This window comes from Falco peregrinus, chromosome 4 (assembly GCF_023634155.1).
Source record: "Falco peregrinus isolate bFalPer1 chromosome 4, bFalPer1.pri, whole genome shotgun sequence".
Taxonomy (NCBI): Eukaryota; Metazoa; Chordata; class Aves; order Falconiformes; family Falconidae; genus Falco; species Falco peregrinus.
In genome coordinates, this window is record NC_073724.1 from 98,547,140 (window position 1) to 98,573,852 (window position 26,713).

Below are 26,713 nucleotides of genomic sequence, written 5' to 3' on the forward strand. Positions count from 1 at the left end.
CACAGATGTTAGAGTACTTTTGAACCTGCTTTTCCCTTCGAAGGAAATACCTGGAGAGCAGAACAGCATGGTGCAGGGCACCATCAAAAGTACAAGGGCAGCTCTTCACTTTTCATGCTGCTGTTCAGACCCTTGGGGGAAAATGCTAATTATCATTTGTTTCGGTTATTTTGCTTTAAAACCATTAATTTTTTTTCCAAGTCCCAGTACAGTGGAGCTAAGCAGAGTATTTACAGTCAGTAGCTTGTTTCCTTCCTGCTGTCACTTAAAAGAGCCTAGCAGCAGCAGAGCTTATTATACTTCAAAGTTTCTTGTTCTAGATAAGTGACATGGGGAGAGATGGCACTGTACGTGCTCAGAGATGTATGTTGACATGTATAATGCAACATCTCTCTGGAGACTGTTGTATTTGGGTCTCTCTGTGTACCTTCCCAGCCCTGTAAATATAGTTAAGAGAGATTTCCTTTGATGCCAGAATGATGTAGAAAAATATAGTAAGGTTTTGAAAAGGTATTAGTACACTGGGTGATACCAGTCATTTTTCTCCCGATAAAAAGTGCATATTTACTCCAAACACTGTACTTCTGCTGATGGGGATGCAGTTGTTTTTAAGGATAGCAGTATAACTGCCCTTGACGGGACTATGTGCTGGGCACCTTCACTGACCTCTGTTGCTGGGTTCTGGGTGCAGGTTTTGAGGCAAACCAGGCTTCTGATGAGGGGCAAAGAGGTACAGGTGATAATTCCAATAAAATTAGAAATCAGAGTAAGATTTTAGCCTACAAATTTGACAACTACTAGGCTGATGGGTTTGAGCAAAAACAAAAAAAAGATTTGCCATATACTTTTTATTCATGGGAGTTAATCTCTTGTGTAAGTTGACCTGTGCTTCTGAGGGAGCCAGAACAAATTCTGTTCACGGAGAGATGTGGGTTACGAGGGCTGGCTTTCTGCCGCACAGACAGCAAAATAAACTGTAAGGCTGGCTACAAGGTAATGCCTCCCCTTGTGCAAAACAGGGGGGCTGAGTCCACGCTGTATTTTGCGGTGGCCTCATGGCTGGGCTGAGGCCAAACCTGCCAACTTTTTGCATTTCTTAAATGCTGATATCTCTGCATTGTCCCTGCTCTCCCTGCTCCTCCAGCTGACAGGTCCCTTAGTGACAGTTACAAGCTTTCTGCCAAAATCCCTTTTTGGGCTGGCCGGTGTGGAACCTCCACATTGAGGGGGTGTGGGGGTTCCCTCTGCATGGCATTCTCAGCACTGAGACGTGGATGCAGCTTGTGGTCTAGCTCCTGGTTTGGCTGGTGGGTGTCATCTTTGTTTTGTTTTGTGGGGTGGGGTTTTTTTTTTGAGTGGGTGGGGGGGGGTGGACAAGACCCAAACAAACTTTAGCAACTCTTGATTTGATCCCAGGCAGGAGTGAGAAGCCTTTTGGTTGTACTTTGAGAAAGGGTCTGAGATAAAGATGAAGCAGGCTGTGCTTGGACATGATTTTTTTTTTTTTTTCTCTATTCCCAGCCCCTCCCCATCAGCAGCCTTGAACGTTAGGGTTAGATGGTAGCAAAACTCCCCTTAGACAACAGCTTTCCTCTCAGGGAGCTGGGGAGAGCTGAACGGTGAGCTTGTGGCTAAAAAAAGAGTGTTTATCCAAAGCAAACACACTCCACACCTACCTTGCTGTGAAATGTAGTTCTGCATCAGTGTACCTAGTTTCTGATAAGACTGACTTGGGTTGAATATATCAAAGCTGGACTCTGATATCTCTGTGTGAAAACAGGAGTGGCGGGTTACCCCAACGTCAGACTGGTCAAACATCATGCTTGTATCATTTGCCATGCTCTCTACTTATTTTAGGCTTAAATGCCTAAAATGGTTGCAATTTTCAGAGGCACTTTGTAAATCCATCAACACTTAAGAGCTGCAGTCTTTACAGTGACAGCTTGTGGGATTATTTACACAACGCTTCTGAGACTTAATTTTTTTCCAACAGTCAGACTAGTAATCCCATTTTGTATACTTTTTTTTTCAGTTGAGTGCTCCTGTCCTTTTGAATAAGAGATTTTTACTAGCTCTGGTAGTGTAGACTGAAGAACTGCAGAGCTGGGCAGGACTGGGTCAAAAACTGAAGTGAAAGTGGGTGACGTGCAGTGTGAAGTTCTAATAGCAAGCGGGCAAGTGTGTGGGTGAAGCTGCCATGGAAACCACTTGTGGTGCTTGCCAAAAAGACCAGACTCTGCATCGCTGCTATTCCTAAATACTAGTCCATTTTTAGCTGCCCTCTCTGCTTACAATCGTTGGGAATATTGCAGAGGGCAGCTGCCTGGGAAGTGGAGGAAGGTGTGAAGATGATGCAATGTGAGCAGCTTGTTGCAAGCCTGAGGGCAGCACGGGCAGTGATGCTGGCTCGGCTGGGAGAGCCAAGGTGGGCAGTCGTGGCTGGGTTGGTTTGATCTCAGGTGAGAAGTGTGTGCCCACTGCCTTGCCATGGTGAGGGATGGCCAAAGGTGTGGTGCTTCCTCACAGGCCAGGAGGTGAGTTGTCACATCCATCACTTCTGTGCATGCTGGTTGCACTGCTGGAGGCGGGGGTTATACCCCCCCCTCAAATGTGGGGGTGGCAGGTGGCTTTTTATCACCTCCCCTCTCTTTCTTCTTCATACAGCGCCATGCTTTACCTCCTCTGCTCCACCTCTTTGCACCATCCTCAGCTCCCCTTTTGCTGTGGGTGTCTGTCTAGACTACACTGACGTGGACATATCCTGTGGTCCTGGCGGCTGGGCTCCATGGCTGCCCTGCCCAGCCCAATTTCCATCCCAAAATAACAGTCCCTGGTGAGGCATGTGTCATGGACTGGCAGTGGAGGGGGTGTCATTAACCATCAGGGAGTTGAGACGTTGCCATATTCTGGTTACACTGGAAGTGTAGCCACACCGTTGGTGCTCAGCATCTCCCACTGCCCAGACAGTCTCAGTTAGGGCTTCCTCCTGTGCTCTGCTCCTCGCGCTGTTCCCAGGAAGCTAGCGCATCAGCAGACCCTCCCAGTCACGTGCTGTTAGCTCCTTCGGCACTGAATGACCCTGGGGTAAGTCTGCTGAAAGGGCAGTACTGGCTTGATCAGACGGTAGCATTCGGTTACTGCTTTTAATCCAGTGTGTGTGTGTGTCAGGGCACTGTCTCTCAGGCAAAGGTCTTCCTGAAGAGCTCTCCAGTGGGAATTACTTGTCCACTAGGCAGCTGCCAAGAGCCACCCCTGAAACTGCAGACACACAGCATCTCAGCTGCAGGAGGGTGTGTGGCTGCACACACCAGCTGAAGGGAGTGTGAAGTGCTTGTTTCTGCCTGCGATGATGAACATGTGGGGCTTGGAAGTAGCTTATCCCTTCCCAGCCCTTGAATTATGGCTGGAATGTGGGAATACAGAGTCTAAAAGTGAACACTTTAAAAATGCTCCTTTCACATTAGGCTTCTCTTTGGCATGGTGTAAATCATGTTTGCAGAAAGCTTTAATGTTAGGTCTGCACTCATGAAAGTGCTCTCAGAAGGTTCTAAAATATTTTTGAATGCAGCTGGCTTGCTTAATGAGAAATTAACTTCAGTTTCTTCAGAAAAGGGAAGATTTTTGTAATTCTTCTTCTGTGTTGAGCCACTATCCAACAACCATCGGTGCAGGGCTGTCAGGTCTGACTCAGAGGGCTGCACGGGGCAAGCCCTTGCGAATGGCCTCCAAATCAGTGGAAAAACTCCTGGATTAATAAAAACATTTTTCTAATTCCTTTCTAATGACTTTATTTTGATTGTGTAAGTCCAAAGGAGTGATACAGCATATTTTGTTTCATAGAATCCTAGAATGTTATGGGTCAGAAGGGACCTTAAAGCTCGTCTAGTCCAACCCCCCTGCCATGGACAGGGGTATCTTTCACTAGATGACATTGCTCAAAACCCTATCCAGCCTGGCCTTGAACACTTAATTTGCAGATGCAGTTATGCAAGGATAGCAAAACCTTTCTCAGAAGCCTATAGTCATCTTGATGTAAGGCACAGGGAGCCCTGAGACTTGGGCACATGCAATTTCTGCTCCCCTTCCTTCCTGAAGAAGTGAGTGTCCAGTGCGGGCTGAGCTCTCCCTTGTGTGGGCAATTCCTCCAAAGTTTGTTAGAGGATTTCCTCTACAACCGCTCTTCAAACACTTCCACCTCTTGCACAGAAACACTTACTGCTTTCCTGGTAAAGGGTTCCTTTGCTTCGGGTCAGTACCTGTTCTCGTAATGGAGGAAGTTTTTAACTGGGACAGCAGCATGGTGATAAGCCATGCACCAGTGCTGGGACTGTGCCTGTTGGAGAAATAACTGATGTACAGATGTGCTGGTCCACAGGGCTGGCCAAACCCTGGTCCATGGTCCGGCATGTTGCTTGGGGGGGATGCTCCAGGCTGCTGGGCAGGGGTGACGAGGGTCTGCTGCTGCCACGTGACCCTGCCACCAGCTGGAGCTGCCACTGCTCACCACAAGCTACCTGCTGACCTCCACCTGCTCTCTGCTGCTCAGGCTTGTACCAATATCCACTGGCTTATATGCACTTTGATCTGCCTGTTGTTCACAGCTGAAAATCCCCACTCAGCTGTGCCCTTCCTCCTGGTGAAATGATGGTGTTCAGGGAGTTTTGTCCTTCCTTCTGTCTGGCTCATTGGGTGCATCCTACATCTGTGCAGGATGGCAGCTGTTGTTCTGCATGAAGGTTGGGGCTCTTATTTGTTGTTTGTTTTCCCAATACTGTTTTAATAATAAACAACTTCTGTCTTGGTCTGATTTGCTTCCTTATCACTTAAGGGATGTTTCCCACATTTTTTCCAAGGACTGTTGTCCAATGACCATGACTGGAGCTTGCTAAATGGCATGGCCCAGCATTTTGGCTAAGCAAAGCTTTGTCTTTACCTTATCTGGCTTTAGAAAGACAGAAACTCACTTACTAAATAATGTTTACCAGAACACTTACTTTATTTTTTGCTTGATGCCAAGGCTGAGTCCCTGGCAGATTATGGGCTATGTGTTGCTTTGAGTAGATCCCTTGCAGTCTGTTTCAGGCTTTCATTTGGGAAATCTCAATATCAGCGGAGATCCGCTGATCAGGTTTTATGAAAAATGGAGGGAGTTAAATAGAGTAATTTTCTTGCAAAATGTGATCTGAAGCTATGCTGAGGAACTGTTTGAGGAGACTGTACTAGAGCTGGTAGGAGACTTTACAATTAGATCCTTTCTCATCAGAAAACAACGATTCATGTAATGAGAGAGGTGCGATGCCCTTTATCAGCTAGGCAGGAAGACATCTCCTTAACTTTTTGATTCCTGAGGAGCTGTGGGTGGCAAATTTGATACTGTCCTCCTCCAAAGAGCTGGGTGCTGTTTTGAGGTGCCAGAGGATCCTCACTTTCACTGGATGGTACTTCTCAGGTGGGAATCCATCCTGGAAAGTGGCCCATCGCTCTCTTGTCTCAGCTGCTGTCTGTAGTGGCTTGCCATCTGGTCAGTTGTAGGCACAGCACTGGGTTTGTTTCAGTGATGCTGCTTGCAAAGTGATTCCCCAGATGGTTATTGTGGTACAGCTACAGGGACAATGCAGGTAGCTTGAGGAGAGGAAGATCTGATTTCATAGTTTAACCCTACCAAAACAAATGTGCTGTCTGACTGCACCTGAGTCGTCCCTGCTTTGAGGCATGTGTTATATCCAGTCTCTGTTCTAACAGGTATTTTTCTCTCTTGTTCTTGTAACATTTGGGTGGGGGAGACTCTGATCTTACATCCTGTTCTAGCCTTGCATTGTGCCTGCAGTTGGAAAGTGGTTGTCTTATCAAATTCCCCACTGCAAATTAAGCCGATTAAGTTGTGTGTTTCTGCAGTAGCCAAAAAGGGGAATTAACGTCTATCCAAATTTCCACGTGTTGTATGGCTTAGTGTGTGCCATGCTTGGTGTTAATCACAGCTGAAGCTTTGTGGAGAAGAATGGGCACCACTGGGCTTCCATTTTGGAGTTTTTTGAAGCTTGAATTCTGGGAGGTTGAAGCATTCCCCTCAGGACTTTCAGAGCAGGAACCTCTCTATTTTGGTCAAAAATCACTAATTGTTTCAAAATGGGTTTCGTGTATCATGACAAATAACCCACATAGAGTTTTCTGCAGATAATGAGGCAAAACATTTAAGTTTGCCTGCTTTAAATTTTTGGGGAAGTTGAGACTTCTTGTCTGGATTTGGGGAAAAAGACAGTCTTTTCCATCTCAGGAGTTGTCCTGGGATGAGAAACTTCTGTTGTTGGTACAGCCAGCAGCTGTGACAGTATGGAAAGCAGTTAAATGAGCTGCAGCACCCTGCCATTCTCCTGAGGCAGTGCTGGAGCACCAGCATCTTCATGTTCAATGGGACTTTGTGTTCCCCACTTAGTAACTGATGGCTGGCAAGTGGGTGGCATGCAGATTAGACAGAGTACCTCACCGCTCCTTTTCCAATGGAAGAAATTCTCCAGGGCTGCGAGATGCCTGGAGAAGTGCTGGAGATGCTGCCTTGGAAATGTCCCTTACACTCAGGAGCTTGAGGAACAGAAACCTGCACCATTCCAAGCTGTCTGTGACAGCGGGCTGGTCCCCCAACACTACCTCCCTCGTACTTGTTAAGGCAGTTACACTCAACAGAGGAGAGTGCTATAGTCCCCTTCTTATAGGCAGTGTGTCTTCAAGCAGGTGAGTAAGGCTGTGTTTTGTATACACTGCACAGCCACGTGTGTGTGCTGTTATCTGTGCTTAGTGTGTAGTTTATATTTAACTGGATGGCTTCCTTCTTTTGAGTAGCAAATGCCTTTCTAGTGGCTGATCTTTGTTTTTTAACAACGGAACTGTCATTTCGTATACATATATATGTATACACACTGATGTAATTGACATTTCTGTAATGTATATTGAGATATATGCACACTTGTGAAAAATAAAAAATACAATTATGGCAATCAAGAAGGGAAAACTTTTAACAGCCCATGGACAAGACATTCCTTGTCTGATGCAAATGCTTCGCCAGGTCAGTATTCCTTTACGTAACAGTGAAAGCAATGCAAAGAATTAGAGTTACTTTGGTGGCTTTTGGCTTGGACTCCTTGCCATTACTGCTGCTATCATGGGATATCTTCCAGCTTTGCGTAATGCTAATGTTTGGTCATGCCTTTATTTTCATCAGCCTTTTTGCTTGTGGCAGGCATCTGCAAATGGCGACCACAGCTTCTGAGTCGGTTCCTGGCACTTGTCCTAGGTGTGTTGTCTCTAAACTGCCTGCATTGTCCAGCACAGCTGATGGGGACACTTGCAGCAGCTTTGGGGACACAGCCAGATGCACCTTAGGGTCTGATGCCACGTCTTTTGCTTCTGTTTCAAAAAGTCTTGAGATAAGTGTTTAAATGTCTGTGGGGAATGTTCCACATCTGCTGTAGCCATCTTGTCTCTGCTCTATCACTTGTTGCAAAGTAACATAATAAAACATAGGAGAATTTCCAAGGCAAGACGTTTTGGAAAGACATATCTGACACAATTCCTGCTTTATACTGTGAAGGATCACGTTACACACATCACACCAGGGCTGACGTGCCTTGGTGTGACTATTGACTTTCCTCGTTGTACTTCTGAATGATACTTCAAAAAGCATTCAGTGTCCTGGCTTGGTCCCGTACAATGTATAACCTCTTTGCATTTAGGAGGCTACAGTCAAATCTGACACCCCAAATAAAGCTAATGTCAGTAGTAGGAATTGAGGGTTTCCACCTCTTCTTTTTCTGTGCAGGACTTCTCTGTGAGTGATACTACCTTGAGGATGGAAGTAGCAAACTCAGCCTTTTGGAAAGGGCTCCCAAATGGTTTTGTTACCTTTTTGTTGATCAAAAAGTTGGCATAGTCGCTACATACTTGTTCAGGGAGCTGACCTGTGTTTAAACTAGAGATAGAGGGCCAAACCCATTCCACATTGTTTGTCAGACATACCAACGTGGCCTAACTGCTTCTGCAGTGATGGTACAGCGGTATGGGAAATACATTTGTTGAAGACCAAAAAGATACTAAGGAAAATAAGACTGTCCACAGGACATCACCTTGCTGTGACAGAAGGCTACTAATGGTATTGGAGGTTCTCACATGTTTCAAAACGGATATAAGCATACGTGGGACAACATTGAGTGCGGACTTCTGTTTGTGCTTCCTCTGAGGAGATGATTTGGGACTTTGTTGCACATGCAATGGGGCTAGGCTTGGGTTTTCTTCTTTCCTTAGTAGAAAACTCCTTGTTCTGCATAATTGGCTTTAATTTTATGCTCTTCTGCAAATTGGAGAAGAAAATTCTCAAGAGCAGCAAAGTCTTGAAATAGATAAGGAGTGGTTTTTTCAGAAGCTGAAACAAATTGTAATTGTTTAGGAAGTGATAGTACTGCTTGTGTAAAATGGTGCCCTGTCAGCTTATTTTTACACGTGGTGTTTTATGTTTAGCTGGACAGATGTTTGTTATGGTTTACTTTTTGCTGTTAACCAGATGCAAGATTGCTTATTTTCTTATGGGATTGTTTTGAAGAATGTCCCTTTTTAAAATGTTGTTAATGGGGAAGGAAATCTATTAACCTGATATAATAGGTATGTTAACCATTAGATAAGAGGAGGAAGAATATCTTATTTTATTTGAAAATACAATACAGTCAAGGCACAAAAATTTGGACGGGGAACAAAAGTAACAAACACAAAATGCACTGTAAATAAAAGACAAGGACCAGTAGCAGTGGGTGGAATTTGGCCCCTATTGAAGTCGGTGGGAGCTTTGCCATTGACTTCAGTGGGACAGGATTTCACCCAAGGATGTGGCCCCTGCTCCAGGTCCACCCTGCTAGGTTATCTAGGTGCGTCATTGCTTCCCGCTGCTCTCAAAGCCCTCGGCTCCTGCTGAAACATGAAGGTGCCCAGAGCCTTGGGGTAAAGCTATTTCCTACCCAGGGTCTGAGTGACCGGGGCTTGCAGCTCCCTGAGTCTCAACAGAGAAACCAGAGCTAAAGCAGGAGTGAGAGCTAGGTGTGTGCAGAACAAAGCTGATCTGTGTTCGTTCAGATCAAGTTTCCTCAACTTGAAGGTGGTTATATACCATCTGGTAACGTTTCAGGAATAATTTATATTGTTTTATGTGATTAGGACTGCATTGTGCCACAGGAATACTGACCGTACATTCAAAAAAAAGCTCATCGTTTCAAGTATGGTTGGGAGTGGGAGTGAGAGGAACCAGCCCAGAACACATTTCCTCACTTCAAAGGCAAGAACGGCTGTTTCAGAAAGCGAGATCACAGCCGGATCCAACTTCTAAGGAGGGAAAAACCATAATCTCCGCCAAAATCACCCTTTGATACAATTGCAAAGATAACAAATTATATCAGAGGAAAGGTTTTGGGCAGAGGTGTAATGGCCCCCTGCATCCTGCTAAACCAAAAGATTGTTCTCCCCCCCCAAAAAAAATCCCACTTGTCTTTATTGAAGGTCTCTTTGCCAAGCTACAGTGAATATAATTGAAAGTGAAAGGTTGATTTGGTACCTGCTGTTTCAAAAGCAACAAAAACATGTGAGAGATGCTTAGGTTGGTGATCAGTCGTCTGAGAGATGAAGGGCAGCGCTGTGTGTGAGGGATGCAGAACATGGCTGCAGTGCAGGTATCTGCGGGTTGTAGGAGGTATTTTGTTCACAACAGAGACGCTCAGATTTTCTGATGCTTTTTGAGCAGGATGAAGTTGATATCTTGATCTTGAGGTCAGCCAGAAGAACACTGTCTGCTGGCATTAAACCAACTGCAGGATGTCGGCCTTAATTTTCAGGTCTGTCATAATTAAATAGCCCATCTTCTAAACAAATTATCCATAAAAGCAGTTCTGCTTTATTTTTGATATCTGTAGTACAGCTGTGAACACCTTTAGATATGCCTGAGGGAGCTTCAGAATGAAATCGTTTTGAAATATGTCTGTGGTGAGATACTCTTGAGTGATACATAAGCTTGAAATAAATCACTAGATTTTAATTTTTTTTTTAACGAATAAATCTTATGCCCCCCCCCCCCCCCCCCCCCCCCCCAAAAAAAAAAAAACCCAAAACCAAACAACCCCCCCCAAAAAAAAACCCTTGCCAGATTTGTGGCTTGATCCTCCATCCTTGCAGGGAGGAGCTGTTTCTCTGCTGGGGATGTTGCCCCTCCCCAGCCCTATTCTTGCCAAAGAAGTGATTTGCCATGCCTTTGTACCAGATACACCTTCATTTTCAATGCAGAGATAAAACTCCCATTGGCTTGGGAAGACTGAGTCATGTTCGTTTTGCAAGGCACCAGATTTAGTTAAGTTAAATGGCTATGTCAGAAATAAAAGGTCTACCGTTACTGTTATGTAGTACCTTTTTTGAAGCAGAAGCCTTGAGCCAAACCCTGAGAGTCTTGTCATCTGCAGCTCCTTGTGTATCAGTGGTGGTGGAAGGAGGAGGGAGAGTGGCTCTCATCTGTGGGGAGCCTTGGTCCACCTCCACCTGGAGGCACTTTCTAGACAAAGATCGTGTCAGGCTGCACAGCCTGACCTCTGCATTTTGCTTCTGTTCACTGCAGAGCATGTCTTCCTTAGAGCTTTGTGTGGTGTACGGGGGAAGTAGGTCACTTACACACTGCAAGCAGACGTACCATTAGTGGCATCTAGCTCTTAGGGTTAGCCCCCTTCCTGTTGTGCGGGCATCGTAGAAACTCCTGTGTTGATGAGTGAGTTCACACCACAAGTCTTTTCCTTCTGCACATTACATGGTCCAACCCTGCAAGACACCCTCCTCCCTCACCTTCATTTTCCACGTAAGAGATACTCGGTACCTTGTAGGATGAAAGCCAGTATGCTCAGCAAGGTTGATGTTAACTTGGAGGTGCAAACCCCGAGAAACACAAAATAACGTGTTAAGTCACTAGGGCTTGGGGAGGCCTGGACATGTAGCCTCAGCCAGGGTGAAATGTCTCGGGAAGATCTCCTGTAAGCTTCTGTGGTGGTCCCCTGTGGTTGGTCCAGCTCTACCTCAGGAGTCCATCTGGGCTTGCCCAGGGGCTCTGTGCGAAGGGCAGGTGAGCCCTGCCCACCAGCACTGCATCTCTGCGGACCTCCCTGGCTCATCGCTTGGCTTCTTGCTGAGCTGTGCCATCTCTACCACCTTTCCACTTTCTGTCTTTATTAATAGCCTTAGCTGGGACTTCCCTGTATTCTTCTGTGTTGCTTCTAACTCCTCTGTTCAGGCCATTGAATGTCTAAACCTTGCCATAAATACTTACAAGAAGTAAACTGCTTTTCACCAGTCCTTTGGCAGTTCTTGATGTTTCTGTACTGCAGAATAAACCTGTGTTTGTCCTGAAATCCAGAGTTTGGTTCAGAGTCATACTTGTCTTGACTTTCACACTGGCTTTGAAAAATGAATCTATTAACACATCTCCTGTGGGTATCTTGCTTATAGTTGGCTACAGTTTATGGCAGGGGTTTCTTTGTTTTGTTTTGGAGGGCTTTTTTGTATCATCTGTAGTGGTTGTTCTTATTTCTTGCTGCATAGCACTGGGATCCTCCCTGTTTCCTGGAGCTCCAGACTGAATGTAAGCCACCACAGGGTGGATGAGTTAGCCCCATTGCTGTGGTCTTCATAGGATGCAGGCATCAGTGGGATCTCTGCATCACTCTGGTGGGAATTAAGCAAAGTCAAGGACTTGTGTTGTCCTAGAAAGCAACGATATGCATAGGGAATGCTCTAGTGCCGTGCTTTTCTTGGCACCTTACCCCAGTTCAAAGTTCAGGATTGCCTTGTCCCTGCTTTGGGAAGGTCTGCAGGGGAAAGCAATTAGCAGAAAGCAGTCCTGGCTGGCATGGATTTGGGTAAGGTTCAAGTGGGAAGGAGACTGTGTGAGTGAACGGACATAGGCATGCACTTAGGTAAAAAGAAGATAGTTTTCCCTTTCTGTGTGCATTGGGAATTGCCATGGCTCATGAAACAAGGTTTTTGTAAGATTGGCTTGAAACCTGCCTTTTTCCAGCAGTCTTAAATCCATGTCTCAGAAGCATGTTTGAAAGCTGTTGGTAGAGGAGACAATTCCCAACTCGGTGGGACTTGTAAATCCTCAGCCTTGTTCCTGCAGTTGCAATTACTTTCTCGTAGTAGGGTGTTAGTGTAAGGCCAAGAGAAAGGGATTTAAGCCAGGGCTTATGACTTGTGTCTTGGAAAAGCAAAGAGGTTTTTCGATTTTATAGTTGATGCTGCGGTGACAAAATTGAAGCACTGAATTTAGTAGCTGACTTGGTTAATTAAGTTTCTTAGCGTGTATTTTCCCACCTTTTACACTGGGTTTTAGCTGGAGCTGATGAAGTACCAATCTCGACCATACTGTAAATTGCACACTAACATCAATAGTATGGTGAGAATAACGTGCAGGCAAAAATACTACTAAATGCAATGTATACTGCTGTTCCATTATTGGTATACAAGGCAGTATTTGTTGGAAAGTGAATGCCTCAGTCCAGCCTTGCAGCTAAGTAAAAGAACCTTCTCATTTTCCATAATTAATGAAGAAACATTTTAAAGTCCTGGTGCTAAAGCCAGGCTTGATGCTGCAGTGTGGGAATCCGGCTGGGCTTCTTGAAGCTACAGATGCAGTCCGAGATGGAAGATGACATTCATCCATGTAGGCTGTGTCCACGTGAGCAAATAACACAGCCTGTAGATTTGCAGAGCACAGCAGTTGCTGCTGAGAATCTGATGTCTGCACAACGTATCTTACAGGGGAGGCTCTCCTAGAGCTGTTCCTGCAGGCTGAGCACCCATCAGGTGTTGGGATGCATTACCTATGCCCCTGCAGCATCCACAGGTTTAGTTTCATGCCCATAGTATTGGGTTTGTGCACTTCATGAGCTCTCTGCAGTGTGAATCAAAGTGTGATAAACCGGGCAACCAGGACATTCACTTTTAAAGTACTCGTGTTCAGGACAGAAATGCTAATGCACATTAAATAGTTGAATGCAGGTCTTATAGTAGTGATTTTGGTTCCCAGAGCCAAATCTGTTTGTAAAAGTATGGTCAGTGCCAGCTCTATTACTCTGGTTTAGGTTGTCTGTCATCTTTGGTTGGAGTGTGGCTCTAGCGATGTTCAGAGCTTCTTGGTGCTTGTCACAATTGTTGGACTTCCTCCACTGGAGGCCCATTCAAGGTGAAGAACATGCCTTGTTACGGCTCCCCCAGCACTGCCTTATTTTAATACGTGTTTTTCTGCATATATGAATTAGGAGTAATCCAGCAGGTCCTATGGAAACATCCTAGCTATGGAGAGCATCATTATCCAACTGCCAAATTCTGAATGAGGACAATGGTGCTGGGATGAAGGCACAGTGTGGTCTGAGGAAAATGGCTACAGCCAGTGGGAGCAACACTCAGAAGAGGAGGGTGGGGGACAATTAGTCAGAAAGAACCAGGGCATAAAAATGGTGGTGAACCAGCAAAGTGAAACCTCTGCCAAAGCAGGAGGTGGTGCCTATTGGCTGGAAAAGAGTGAAGAGAGAAGTGAGTTTACCTGTGAAAGACTGGCAGATCCACCTGACGGTTTTATTTGATAAGAGGCACAGGAAAGGTGGGGGGGCACTATTGTTTGTTTTACTTTTAAGGTTAAATTGAAGAATGATAGCTCTCCTTTATCCTGACTTGAATAAAGCTTTTGATGCAGTGCCATACAGGAAGTTTTTTAAAGAAGATGAGGACTAGCAGGAAACTGGCATGGTGCAAAAGGGACTTCTTAGTGAGAAGTCGGGGACTGGGAGAGGAAAACACACTGGTAGAGGAGATACCCACTGGAGTTCTTAGTGGTTGCTCTTTGGATGCTCTTGCTGCTTCTGATGGTTCCTCTTGATGCAACAAGTAGATGGGTGCTAGTGGGATATGCTGCTGTTCAGAGGGTGGTTCAGAGGTGGACAGTTGCAGGCAGAGCAAGGGACTGCCCATATCTTTGGGGCTTGGATCACTTACCTTTGCAAAATGAAGGCTGAGAGGTTATGTCTGATCTCTAAAGGTTCACTGGGGTAACCACTCAAGTGGGGAAAGGCCATTCTTTGCACAAGAGCGTGTGAGTAAATGCTGCTGGCCAAAGTGTTTAGGTGGAGCTTTCTAACAGTGGATGTAAGGCACCTAGAAGTTTTTAAGGGAAGGCCTGATGTAATGCCATGGTTTCCTGTGACAGCTGGGGCTAGGCAGTGTAAAAAGCAAGAAATTCCTTCTGATGCTGTGAAGAGGAGGTCTCTGGCTGTTCTCTAAAGGCAAGGACAATTTTGAAGCAATGTACTTAATTTTTTTCAGAAAGAGTAAGACAGAACTTCCATACCCAGGCTGTGTCCAAGGACACACATCTTGAATGGGCAGGCTCCCTAACAGCATTAGTTCCACAAATGTCCTCAAGGACCTGACACCCCCCCACCGCTGGCCATGCTAGTTTGACCGATTGTATACTATTACTGTCTGTGTTAGGTGGACACCTATGCAGATGGTGAAGTTTGTAGGCTTGGCGAGTTGCATAGCTAAATCTTCCCCTGGGATAGCACTACAAGATACGTGTGTCTAATGGGAAAAGGATTTCCTAAGGGATTCCTCCACAGAGAGGGGTTTACTTTACCATGCTGCTAATCCCATCATAAAGTGCCAAGCAGGGGAGCTGCCCCGGAACTACTTGCACGCAGAAGCCACTGTGCCAGCAGGTTCGTAGACAGGAATAGCGCCGTTGCTGCAATGGGACTATGGCTGGAAACCTGTCCCGTGGTTTCATCAAACACCCCCATCCTGCAGTCCTGGGTGGGGCAGGGAGGTTCAGGGAGCCCCACTGTGCTCTCGCTTCAGTTGTTGCAAATGCAAAATAGCTCCAGCCTTTGCCTCAACGTAACCACGTTAAAACTTGATTCTGTGTGTCCTTTTTCCTAAATTATGCCTGTTTCAGCCTGCGCAGTTGTCGGCAACAGCAGCCTGTGCTACTGCCTGTGGCTGGAGTTTAGAGAGGGGAAATGTCCCAGCGGGTCTGTTTGACTGCAAATGGTGTCACTGACTGCAGCGTGTAGTCGTGTTGTGCTCTAGGGACAGTAGCATGTGTGGTGCCTTATTCTGGGATGTAATGCTCATTTCTTAGTGCACTCTGAGACATAAAAAATACGTGTAAGTACATCTCTCTCTCTCTATATATATATATATGTATGTCTTTTATTAATTCTCAGCCCTGGAAAACAGTTCTGAAATCCTAAAGATGGGCTTTGCATTTTTGGCTTGCCCACTTGTCTGTGGACTGGGTAGTTGTGGAGTGGGGTGGGAGCTGGGGTGTAGTGCTGCATCTCTCCTGGGATCGCGCAGGCTTCGCAGCGTGAACTGGGAGCAGGAAGCAGAAAATGCTTTGGTTTTGTCTGTTTTTAATTCCCTGTGCTAAGCCTGGGTAAAATGCTGAAGGAGACATTCTGCCATGTAAAAAGATGGAAGGTGGGAAGGCTCGTTTGTTGAAATGTAACGGGGCTGTAGCAGTGCACCTGTGCAGTGATGCTGTTTCAGAGGGTATCCTGGTCGAGGTAATGATTGCAGCATCTTTCTTGCAGGCCCAAACACGAAGATGGAGTGTCAGAAAATTATCAATTTCGGAAACCAGCTTCTTCGCCGGAAAAATGTGGACTGCACTCGAGAAGACAGTCGGCTTTCACGATGCCTCAACACATTTGACTTAGTGGCTCTGGGTGTAGGCAGCACTTTGGGTGCAGGTGTCTATGTACTGGCTGGAGCTGTGGCACGGGAAAATGCGGGACCTGCCATTGTTATCTCCTTCTTGATTGCTGCCTTGGCTTCAGTGCTGGCCGGACTCTGCTACGGAGAATTTGGTGCTCGAGTTCCTAAGACGGGATCAGCTTATCTCTACAGCTACGTGACCGTGGGCGAGCTGTGGGCCTTCATCACAGGGTGGAATTTAATCCTCTCCTATGTTATCGGTAAGTATGGCAGGTGCAGTGCAAGACCTTAGCGTTAGTGTAGGATGGCAGCCTGGTTTGGGCACGTGTGTTACTGATAGAAAATAGGTGCTGCACTCCCACACTCCCCGAGGATTTCAGGACTTGCCTGTGGGGTGTATTGTTGGTGGCTCTGGTCAGTCGAGGTGGGTGGTGTGCTGCAGGCTGAAGGTTTGTCCCGAAGCTGACTGATTGCTGCTGTGATTTCCTTTGAATCTCCATGCCGTCCTTCTGGCGTCCCCTGGCTGCTGCACACTTGCTGGGGACAAAAGTGTGTTCCCTCTGCTGGGAAAGAAGCCGCTGATGGAAGGATGCTTTCATACAGCAGTATCGGTACTCTGGGCCTGTCAAGGTTTAATTCATGGTCCCTTTGAGGCCTCGAGATCAGAGTTTTGTCTTGTGAATGGCTGCAGGATCAAGTTTAAGGGTGGTCTGCAGGTTCACAGTCTCTGAAACATCTAAACCAAATCCCTTCTAAGCCCTTGACTCCCACTAGGAGAGGCCTTGGATCAAGCTCAGAGCGTGCAGTGTACAGCTCAGCTGATGCATTAGAACTAAGCCACACTTTGGTAATTAAGGATTCGTGTCTTTTTAGGCACACTGTCATCATGCCTGTAATTAAGGCTGCAGCCAACGTGCCAGTTGAGAGTGAAGACTTACTAGTTAAAATGAAAGACATTGTTATGCTAAATTATTAAAAGGAGGGTGTTTTTTTTTTTAAATGCATTTTATGCCATGTGTAACTGTGGAGATCAGCTCCCATGGTGCTGTGGAGGCTAAGATCATATGAAGACCCATACAGTGACATAGCAGTTACTTGGCTGAAATGCTGGCTCTGTTTTGTTTGCTACCTGAAACCTTTTCCTGTGCCTTTTTTTTTTTTTTTTTTTTGTTATATAAGAAACGAGATGATGAAAAGCCAGAGTCAATTAAACTCATCTCCTTAGGAAATATACGTCCTGTGGTTCTTTTATGAATCAGGTTGACTGCAAGGAGGGGATAAAAATAGGGTTTATTTAAAATTAAGTTTATCATTTTCTTCAGATTTCTGAAATTGACTCTGCTTAAGCTACATGCAGAAAAATTGAACAGGCTTCTTGGTCATTTATCTTCTGTTCCAGAAAGGTAATGATAAATCATCTCCTCCATGCTACCTCTCTAGGTATGTGGCCCTTCTCACCATAATACTGGACCACAAAAATGACTGGCATAGGCTGTGGATGCTGTCCCAAAACCTGATTCTGCAAATACATGATGAAAAGATTTCCATACTGGATGTTACAGTCCCAGGATCTGGGCCGAGGCTGGTATTTCTGAGATTTTTTTTTTTTTTTTTTTTTGTCCTCTTATAATGGCTTGTGAAGCACTTCCTCAGTTTTTATTTTGGAGTGGGCTGCTCTGTGTTACCACAAGGCAGAAAATTCACTGAAAAAATAAGTGGATATTATCCATTAATGTGTTCAAACACAACTTTGTTACTTTTAATTCACTCTTGTGACAAAAATATGTGTTTGCATGTTTGAAATTGCCTTCCTCATAACTTGGGAGGAAGGATGGCTAAGCAGGAAAAACAACTGAGGGAGGGTGTGAGCTGTATCAGGTCTCCTTTTTTTTTTTCCTGTATCTTACCCAGCCTTTCTCCCTGTACTAATTGCCTCTCTTGTGAGCAAGGACGACTCCCAGCAGTTGGCAGGCACATGTTGCAGTTCAGAGCTGTGGATTGAGAGGGGGCAAAAAGCCAATTTTTTTCATGGCCGTGCTGCAGAAAATGCCAAGCAGTGCCCCTGAAACTAGGTGGTGGGAGCTTGCATCTGTAAGGGGCTTGGCTAACTTGGTGTTTTTATGCTGAGGTTCTCGGACATCTGTTCAGAAAGTATTGTGGGGGTGGAAAAAGAAATCCTGGGCTCCCGGGATGGGTGGCCAACAGGTTGTTGACTTGTGACTTGGCTTGGAGGAAGACTAGTGTGGGGTCTTGGAGGTGGATGATGGGTAAAAATGGGCATCCAACTGATCAGTTGTGGTCTAGACAGAAGGAAGGTGTCCAGGACTAGGATCTGGTGTGAACTTCCTTCTGGGATGATGTGGGTTTGGGGAACCGTGCCAGACTGTGGGAAGCGTTTCAGGAACTGGAACCTGGTGAGTAGTTGCCATTGGGGTTTCCTGGGGCATGCGGTGACCTCCTAGCCTGTGCCTGTTCCTGCAGTGAGCCCTGCACCTGAGTTCCACGGCTGTCCTGGGAGCTGTGTGCTGCAGGCAGGAACCAGCTTGGTCTGGTGAGGTTATGCTGACCCAGAACTAGTAAATCCTCCTTGGTACAAGGCAAATGTCTTTGCACTGTTCTCTCTAGCAACATTAAGGTATTATCCAGGTGCCTGCAATGTTGGAAGAATGTCAGATTCCCCCTGCTCCCTCAGGGTTGTTGGTTACAGAGGGTTTGGGATAAATGGTTGGTAGTTACATAGAACTGGCACGCAAGCAACTGGCATCTAATATAATACATGCAGGAGCTGGTTGTTCCTGTCCTACAACATGAAATATTAGAGCCAGGACAGAAAAAAAAAAAAAGCAGCACTAAAGAAATGGCCTCCTCCATCAAATCATGCCAAAGTTAAGCTGAAAAATTGTAATGTGGTATACAATAACTTCTGGAGCTTTTCAAGATTAAATCAACAGCGCTGATGTCCCAGCTCTTTAAAAGCGTTCACACTGTGCACTTCGCTGTCTCGGTGAATGGCAGTCTCCAGGCAGGTCCGATCTGCAGCTTACTTTTCATACTTTTGCAAAGCTGGATTGGGGCAGTGAGCGTTCCTAGCTTTGCTGCAGGTGCTGCCCACAGCTGCTGCAGAGGATTTGCTGTAGGTGAGCACAGATACTGTTAGACACGATTGCAGCTGCCGGAGTTGGGACCTGAACACCTGCTGACAGGTGAGTGTGTCAGGACAAACTGTCCTAGGTAGAAGGAGGCTCCTGACAGCGTTCTCTGAGGAACTGCTCTGCAAACTGAAACCAAACCAACCTCTTTCTTTAACTAGGTAATTATGTACAGTAGTAATTCTAGCATGCAATTAGATGTGGTTATATATAGTATACCGTATAAGACACGGGGAGTATAACTATAACTTTAATGCATGAGAGGGAGAAATTGGCTGTTACCCAAACCTACTTATTTTACACAATGCTGTCACTGTCTGGTGCTAGCTTTTTGTTGTTACTATTTCAGTCTCTGAAATTACTCTTCTGGCCTAGACCATGTCCTGGACTTGGCCTTCCTGAGGCTCCAGGTTCAGTTCTCAGCCTGGCAAGCTGTGCATGGTGTGATGCTCTCGGGAACCGCAGCAGCCCCAGCGGGGGAAGCCTAAGCACTTGCTGCAGGCAGGAGGAGTTGTGCCACTTGTTGGGATCATCACCAGCATCCTGCAGGAGGCTGACTTATGGTCAGATAGCCTGTAAATTGCATCAGTCGTTACCCGCCTTGGGTGCTGTAGCACTGGAGGGCAGAGCAGACTCGCATGCTGCTGGAGCGCAGAGCTTGGCGAGTGTTGTGGTTCAGGCTCTGGTGCTCTAGTGTTGTGCTGCTGGACGCCACATGGCTTCTGTAAGGTCCCTCTGCCTGGGCTGCAGTCACCCAGCTGGGGCTGTCAGGGACTTCTGCAGCACAACACTCAGACCTCTCTAGTAGCAGAAATTACCAGGTTTGGGGGAAGTTCAGGCTGCTGGGGGTGTAAGGAAAAGGTCAGTTTAAGCAGTATCTAAGGCAAAGCTGAGGTTTACTAAGAAGCTGAACTACAAGGATTTTTTTTATCTTGTCAGCTGAGCATGAGCCTGAGACCCACCACCTGTGCGTGTTACCATCAGAGTAGATACCAGGCATGAGTACAGGCTGCAGGCTGGATCTGCAGAGGAAAGCCTACTCCCAGCACCTGAGAAGCGCGCACAAGGTTGCTTTGAGTCCCTCCATTGTGAAAAGCCTTGCAGGGTGCCCCCGGTTTGAAACATGTGCCAGCCACAAAGGGTGATCTGTGTCCTTTCTGTCCTCTGGCAGGAACTTCGAGCGTGGCCAGAGCGTGGAGTGCGACGTTTGATGAAATCATAGGCCAGCACATTGAAGAATTTTGTAAAAAATACATGACGATGGATGCTCCTGGAGTGCTAGCAAAATACCCAGACATCTTTGCAGTGGTGATAATCATCATCCTAACAGGTAAAACCTTGGAGAGGTTTGTGAGTCTTGGACCTCCTCCTGTAATTTCATTCTTTGCTTTTGGAATAGGCACAAAGTTTTTTGGAGAACATATTAAAGACTCTTTCTTTGCTACAAGTGTTGGATTGACCTACATAGCTGCTGTGGAGTTAGCACAGGACAGAGCCTGTTTACAAGGTTTTTAATTAGAGGGGAGTGTTCTTGATTTTTTTTTTTTTTGAGCCACTTTTAAAACCTTCAATCAAATTTTATACAAGGAAGAAAAGAAAAGATGACTTTTTACCCTCAATCAGGTATGAAAGTTTAATCCTTCCCTCCACAAATCCTATTACACAAGAATTTCATTCTGTTGCTCTATCAACCTTATTTCCCCTTTGATAATCTGCTAAATTTTGGTGCCTTGAGCCAGGAAAGTGAGAAAAAAACCCCACGGAAGTCAGTAACAACCTCATGTACTCCTGTTTTGGGTTTTTAAAAAATATATATGGGCTTCAGTTTGCATCAGTGAATGGAAGAGTCCAGAGAAATAAATGTGGGATCAACAGTCAGGCCCTCTTTTTTTCTAAAAATGTGCAAAGGCTTTGATCGGAATTTGGAGAAGTTTTGAAAATTTGTAAAATTAAAACCTTTCTGAACTTCTACCTCTACTCCAACTGGGCCTTGCAAAGCATTCCCAAATTTAGGCATATTTTAACAATTATGCTTCTCATGGACCTCTATGTGGCTGCTATAATGCAGAAGCTGCAGCGTCACCCCAGCCGAGTTATCCCGGCATTTCCCACTCTGATCAGAATGGCAGTCTCACAGCATGAGCTGTGCTCCTGAGGACAGGCTTCAAAAGCAAGGGATGCTTTGGCATCTGGGTTTGCATTTGGATCTAGGACTGTGTTGAGGACTGCTCAAGTCAATAGCAGCCCTCTCTTTTCAGGACTACATCTAAACAGGAGAGATTTTCCTCTTTGTTTATTTGTATATAATGAGTATTGCTCAAATTTCAAATTAGAATCTGGTCTTTCACCTCAGATACAATTTATTAGGACTCCTTGCTTTAGCTCTACCAAGGCATAAAATTATACAGATTACAGATGACTTTATTCCCCTGCATTGAGCAAGTTCCCTGGATTTTAATAAAAAATGCAAACCATTCTTTTCTACAAAAGCTGCTGAATGAGCACCTTTAGTCCCAAATATAAGCACTACAAGTTTATTTCGGCTTGCACTGTCTTGAGCTTCGGATTTTTACAAGGTACCTTACAAGTTTTGCTGGGCAGGGAGACAGTTTTATCAAATACTTCCCTGATGTCGCTGTCTCGGCTGATTTCCTATTTTAATAGAAGGAAAGGTAAGTGCACAGGATGCTCCCCTCTCCTTGAAGGGCCTTGGAATAGCAGTAAGGACACCCTGTTGTGCTTCTCTTCTCCCTCAAGCCCATTTTTTGCCCCCTCCCTCAGCTGCCACCGTAGGTTTCTGTTAAAGGTTTGTGTTAAACGGTTTGAGTTCTTGAAAGTCAAGTCACCTGAAGAGCAAACGCAGGTTAGCAGAGCTCATTGTTCTGAGAAGCTGAGCTATGCCTCAGTGAGATGCTGGTTGCCAAAGCCTGTAAACGTGCTCTTCTTCACATAGATGCTCTTAAGACCACAGGCTGAAATCCTGCTCTTGCTGAACTCGCTGACAAAGCTCCCTCTGATTTAAATGGGAGTGGTGTTCCCAAGATGCCACCTTCTTCTGTGTTTTCAGCACTGGAAGTAGCTGTCCTCCCAGATTCAGTCCCTGCTCATATTTTCTCCTGCTTCTAAGGAAAGATGTTGTTCATAACTTCTGCATGTGGCCAAGACCTCTAAGACTATTCCTTCATGAAAAAGCACTTAGGGTGCTTTCTCCAAGTCTCTGGGTGGAGTTTGAGGCTGTGTCTAGGTGGCGTGGCGTAGCGCCATGAGATGATCGGAGCTGGCATTGAAAGTGCTGGAAGCAGCTTAGCTGTGTTAGCAAAGCACTCTACCAGGGGCCTGTGCCAAATGGGCATGCTGGGTGGGAAGGTGTGTCACATCCTGCACTAGTAATGTCTGGGCTGGAGTCCTCGTCTTCCTTCTGGGTGAGTCAGTCCTGACCTGCCTGAGCTACTTGCCTTTGTGGAGAAATGAGGGATGAGATGAGATGTGGGCAGAGCACAGCATGAACGGAGCTGGGCTACCTCTGCAAGTCCCCAGTGCTTGTTGCTGGTGGTGAAATACCTGACTGCCTATCTGCCATTTGTTCCCCAGGGCTTTTAATTTTTGGCGTGAAGGAATCTGCCCTCGTGAACAAAGTGTTCACCTGCATCAACATCCTTGTCCTCGGCTTTGTCATGGTCTCTGGCTTTGTGAAAGGATCTGTTAAAAACTGGCAGCTGACTGAAGAGGATGTTTACAACACCAGCCACAGCATTTACAGAGACAAGTAGGTTGGATCTTTTCTTCTCGTGTCTGAAATTGATGCATCTTCAATGGTACATTTATAGGGGAAGTTGTGATGTAGAAAACAAGTGCATGGGATGGCTCCCTCCTTTTGGAGGCCAAGCTGCCTTCAGTGGATGTTTGCTAAAAGCAGGCTATGCTGATGGGCTGAAACTGATAGAAGATAGGCTGTGTGAGCATGGTCCCTGCGGCAGAACTGACCGTTTCCAGCCTCATGACCAGTACGGCATCCAAATATGAGAGAAAAGAGCCTTAAAACAACCTCCTATTCAAGGCTACACCAGGCTGGTTCTGGTACCTGTATGAAGCCGTGACCAAGTATAGCTCTGTAGTTTCTTTGGGCGCTTGGGCAATATCCTTGAGGCACCTTTGTACCTTTTGGAGACCTTGTCCCAAACGCCTCAGTAAAATGAAGGCAAGTTGCAGATTTTTTTAATGCATTGCAGCAAGCATATCACAAATCCATTTTTAATGACATTTTTCTACTTGGCCAAAATCCTGTCTTCCTATACAAGATCAAAATTAAGGCGCTTACAAGGGTTGCCAGTGATACAAGGCTGTTCATTTTTACTTGAGACTATGCAACATGTCGTGGGGGCCTTTACATATCTCCATGTACATCAACTTGGTCCTGGCTTGCTATCTAAACTCTTTATGCTGGCTTGCAAGGAAGCACAGTTTGACAAAAACTGGAGAGATTCATAAATGTTGCATGGGTCAAATCTGGCTTGTGTACAAGCTGTTTATTGACCCACTCTGCGAAATGCAGCCTGCTGCAAATTGCTTCCATAGGAAAGGTGCCCTCCTCCTTCCCTGCTGCTATGCCCATGCAAGGAGCAATTAGTGCAATAGCTTCGAAGTGTAACTGTAGCTTTTTGACCCGTAGCACTTACTATTTTTGTAAAATCTATCTGGGGTTTACTTCACTTTATTCACCATTTCCAGAGTTATCTACATTTGGGTTGTGCTATTTCTGCAAATAACAGGCTGGTTTTCATCTTAAGTCTCAACAGAGCTTCTATGAGAGAGTTCAGATGCTTATACCTGATAAGACTTGCAGATTTGGGATTTATTTTAATTTAATTGCCTTAATTCATCTTTACAAAGGCTTTTCCTTGAAAAAATGACCTGTCACTTGAACTGAAGAGTGTGTTATACATGACAAACACAGGCACGTGGATCTGGGGTCTTGACCCAGAGTGCACTGGGAACAGTATGTGTCTGTCTGTTGACTTTGGATGAGGCTCAGCAAAGCACTTGGTGCATCAGGGATGCAGGCTCTCGGCTCCCTCAGGGTCCCAAGCATGGTTTGGTTATGAGCTTGGCACGGGGAATTTTGAAAATGGAGGATTGGGTAGATTTATGACAGTCATGGCACCGTGCTTTGCTCTATTGTCTACTCACTTTCACCTAAGATGGACTCAGATAAAGTGTAAGTGGATGTTTTATATGTTTCTCAGTCTTCAACTTTCATAATTAGATGCTGTGCTTTTTCAAAAGCTTATGTTTAAATGAATATGCGTATCTACACACATGGGTAATATTAGGAGAGGGATTTTAATATTCATGCTATTTTCTCCCTGTCTGAGCCAAGACATTTTTATCCACCCTCAAAAACAGGTGGTGGGAACAAACCGTGAACCATTTTTATTCCGTGCATTCCCCAGGCTGTTGCAGGGCAGCACAAAGCTCAGCAGTGGGTAGGGCTTAGCATTTTGCCTGGTAATTTTATGCTAGCCTGTGAAAGAGAGAACATGTTCCTTCAAACTCCAGCTTTGGGTTTTTTTTACGAGATAATGTGAATAGTTTTGTTGCTCCCACCTAGGCAGGATGACTTCTAACCCAATGCCGTGCCTTTTAGTCAGACACAGGAAGAAAAGCTCCATGGTGTCGGAGGGTTTATGCCCTATGGATGGAAAGGAGTCCTCTCAGGGGCAGCCACGTGTTTTTATGCTTTCGTGGGATTTGACTGTATTGCTACTACAGGTAAGGGCGAAGATGTCTTCACTCTGGTTATGAACCTGGTTGCTGGTAGATTGGCTTTCAGTACAGCACAGGTAATGAGTAATTCAGGGCAATGCATTCATCATTCTTCTGAACCTCAGCCCAAAATATATTTTTGTCTCCTAATAGTCAAAGTGCTGAGTGCGTCCAGGTCCTGGGGTGCCTGAGTGTTGACTTCTAGCTGCCGTGGCAGGCAGCTAGACTGTATAACCCACAAAACGAGCTTTCTCCCTTCTTCGCCTGCAGGGCCCAGGCTCATGGATGGTCACTGACGACACTTACCAGGTCAGACTCTACAGAAAACACATCCAGCTTTACCAGTTAGGCACACAGGGAAGGCCCAGGTTCAGATGCCTTGTATGACTGGTGAAGTTTGAACCTCTAGCTCCAGATGATGCTTTAATTGACAGGTTATTCTGCAGTAGGGTTCTTCAGTGCCTTCAGCTGAAGAAGCTCCACTGGCTTGGAGTATTTAAAGAACCAGAGAAAATGAGTCTCTGGGGAGTCATTTGCAGCCTGAAGCCGTACCTCAAAATCAGGGGGAGTTTTTATCTCCAAAGGTTCAGAGATCCTCTGGAAGAGAAACCATTAGCATTTTCATATTTCCCCTGGCTAAGAAGAATCTCAGTTCCCTGGAGAAAGGAAGGATTATCCTTAATTTCACATTTGGCAAGAATTGAATTGCTTCAGAGCTGAAGCAGAGGAGGAGGAGATCATCACAAAGACAAATAAAGCAGTACTGCTTCTTGTTCCAAGGAGTTTGAGGAGTGCTTGCTCTGTTAGTCCAGCCAGCCCTAGGGCCTCTCCTTGGAGAAGAAACACATTCATCTGCCTTTGACTTAGGTGCATGGGTCTCTGCTTATTGGTTCATCCTCCTGAAATGCCAAACCTCAGGGAGCTCTTGCTTTCAAAGAGCTGCTTTGTAGGACAGGGAAAGCTCAAAGCTGTTTCTTAAGCAGTGCCTGAATTCGGAGGATTTTTTTTTTAATCATTTGTCCCAACTTGGCTGTAAAAAATTTTCCATAAAAACTAGAGTGAGTCCTTTTTTAAGAAGGATTTTCAAAGATCTTTGTGATTTCCAGGTGCTGACAAATGTTTGTCAGGAGTGACAGGAGCAGCAGGAGTGGGAGTGATCAGGCTGTGGTATGCCACGTGGACGAGGCAGGCCATCAGCAGCATCACGGTTGAACAGTGCCTCACTGCCTGTGAAGCCTTTGAAAGCCCCAGCCAGCATGCCGTAGGTTGGGATAAAGTTCTTGCTCATCATTTAGCTGATATTTCAATTTCTTTCTTCTAGGTGAAGAGGTGAAAAACCCTCAGAAGGCCATTCCTATTGGCATTGTGGCATCTCTGCTCATCTGCTTCGTGGCTTATTTTGGCGTGTCAGCTGCCCTGACACTCATGATGCCTTACTACCAGCTGGATACCAATAGCCCTTTACCCAATGCCTTTAAATATGTGCGTTGGGATGGAGCCAATTATGCAGTGGCTGTCGGATCCTTGTGCGCGCTTTCTACGAGGTGAGACTGCTCTTCCTTTGTGCATCTCACAAGGCAAACATGTACCTACCGCTTCTTTAAAAAATACTGCATGTCAGGTCTTTGGCTTCACTGTGTTCCCTTGGGTCAAGGGAGCCAAGACTAGGGATGAAATTCAGAGCTATTGACTTCAAAAAGACCAGGATTTTGCCCTGTGATAGATTTCAGAGATGCACATGACTGGTATCACTTCAGGAAGTCCCATCCTAGCAGCAGACCCAGCAGGTGCATCTCTGGAACATAAATCTGGATTGAGTGACTAAGACATGGGGACAACTCCACAGTACAAGCACAATTTTCCTGCAAGACAACCTGGTCTACTGGGTGGAGAGCAGACTTGTGTCCGGTAGTGCAGGGGGCATCTTCTGGAGTGTATGGGGCCTGCCGTATCCGTAGCTGTCTGCAGGCTGCCTGCAGGACAGCTCTCTGGGTGGGAGGCAGGAGGCAGAATGTCATCCT

At 45.7% G+C, this 26,713-nt stretch overlaps 1 protein-coding gene across 2 annotated transcripts in view; it reads left to right on the forward strand.

The window, feature by feature from the left end:
• The window catches only part of SLC7A1 (solute carrier family 7 member 1), a 46,819-nt gene that overhangs the window by 7,463 nt on the left and 12,643 nt on the right, over positions 1-26,713 (forward strand). For both annotated transcript variants that reach the window (XM_055801941.1, XM_055801940.1), the window contains exons 2-6: positions 15,657-16,040; positions 20,101-20,259; positions 22,521-22,695; positions 24,574-24,698; positions 26,014-26,236. In XM_055801941.1, coding sequence (XP_055657916.1) covers positions 15,671-16,040; positions 20,101-20,259; positions 22,521-22,695; positions 24,574-24,698; positions 26,014-26,236 — 1,052 coding nt within the window. In that variant the 5' untranslated portion in view covers positions 15,657-15,670. The remainder of the gene's footprint in view (positions 1-15,656; positions 16,041-20,100; positions 20,260-22,520; positions 22,696-24,573; positions 24,699-26,013; positions 26,237-26,713) is intronic.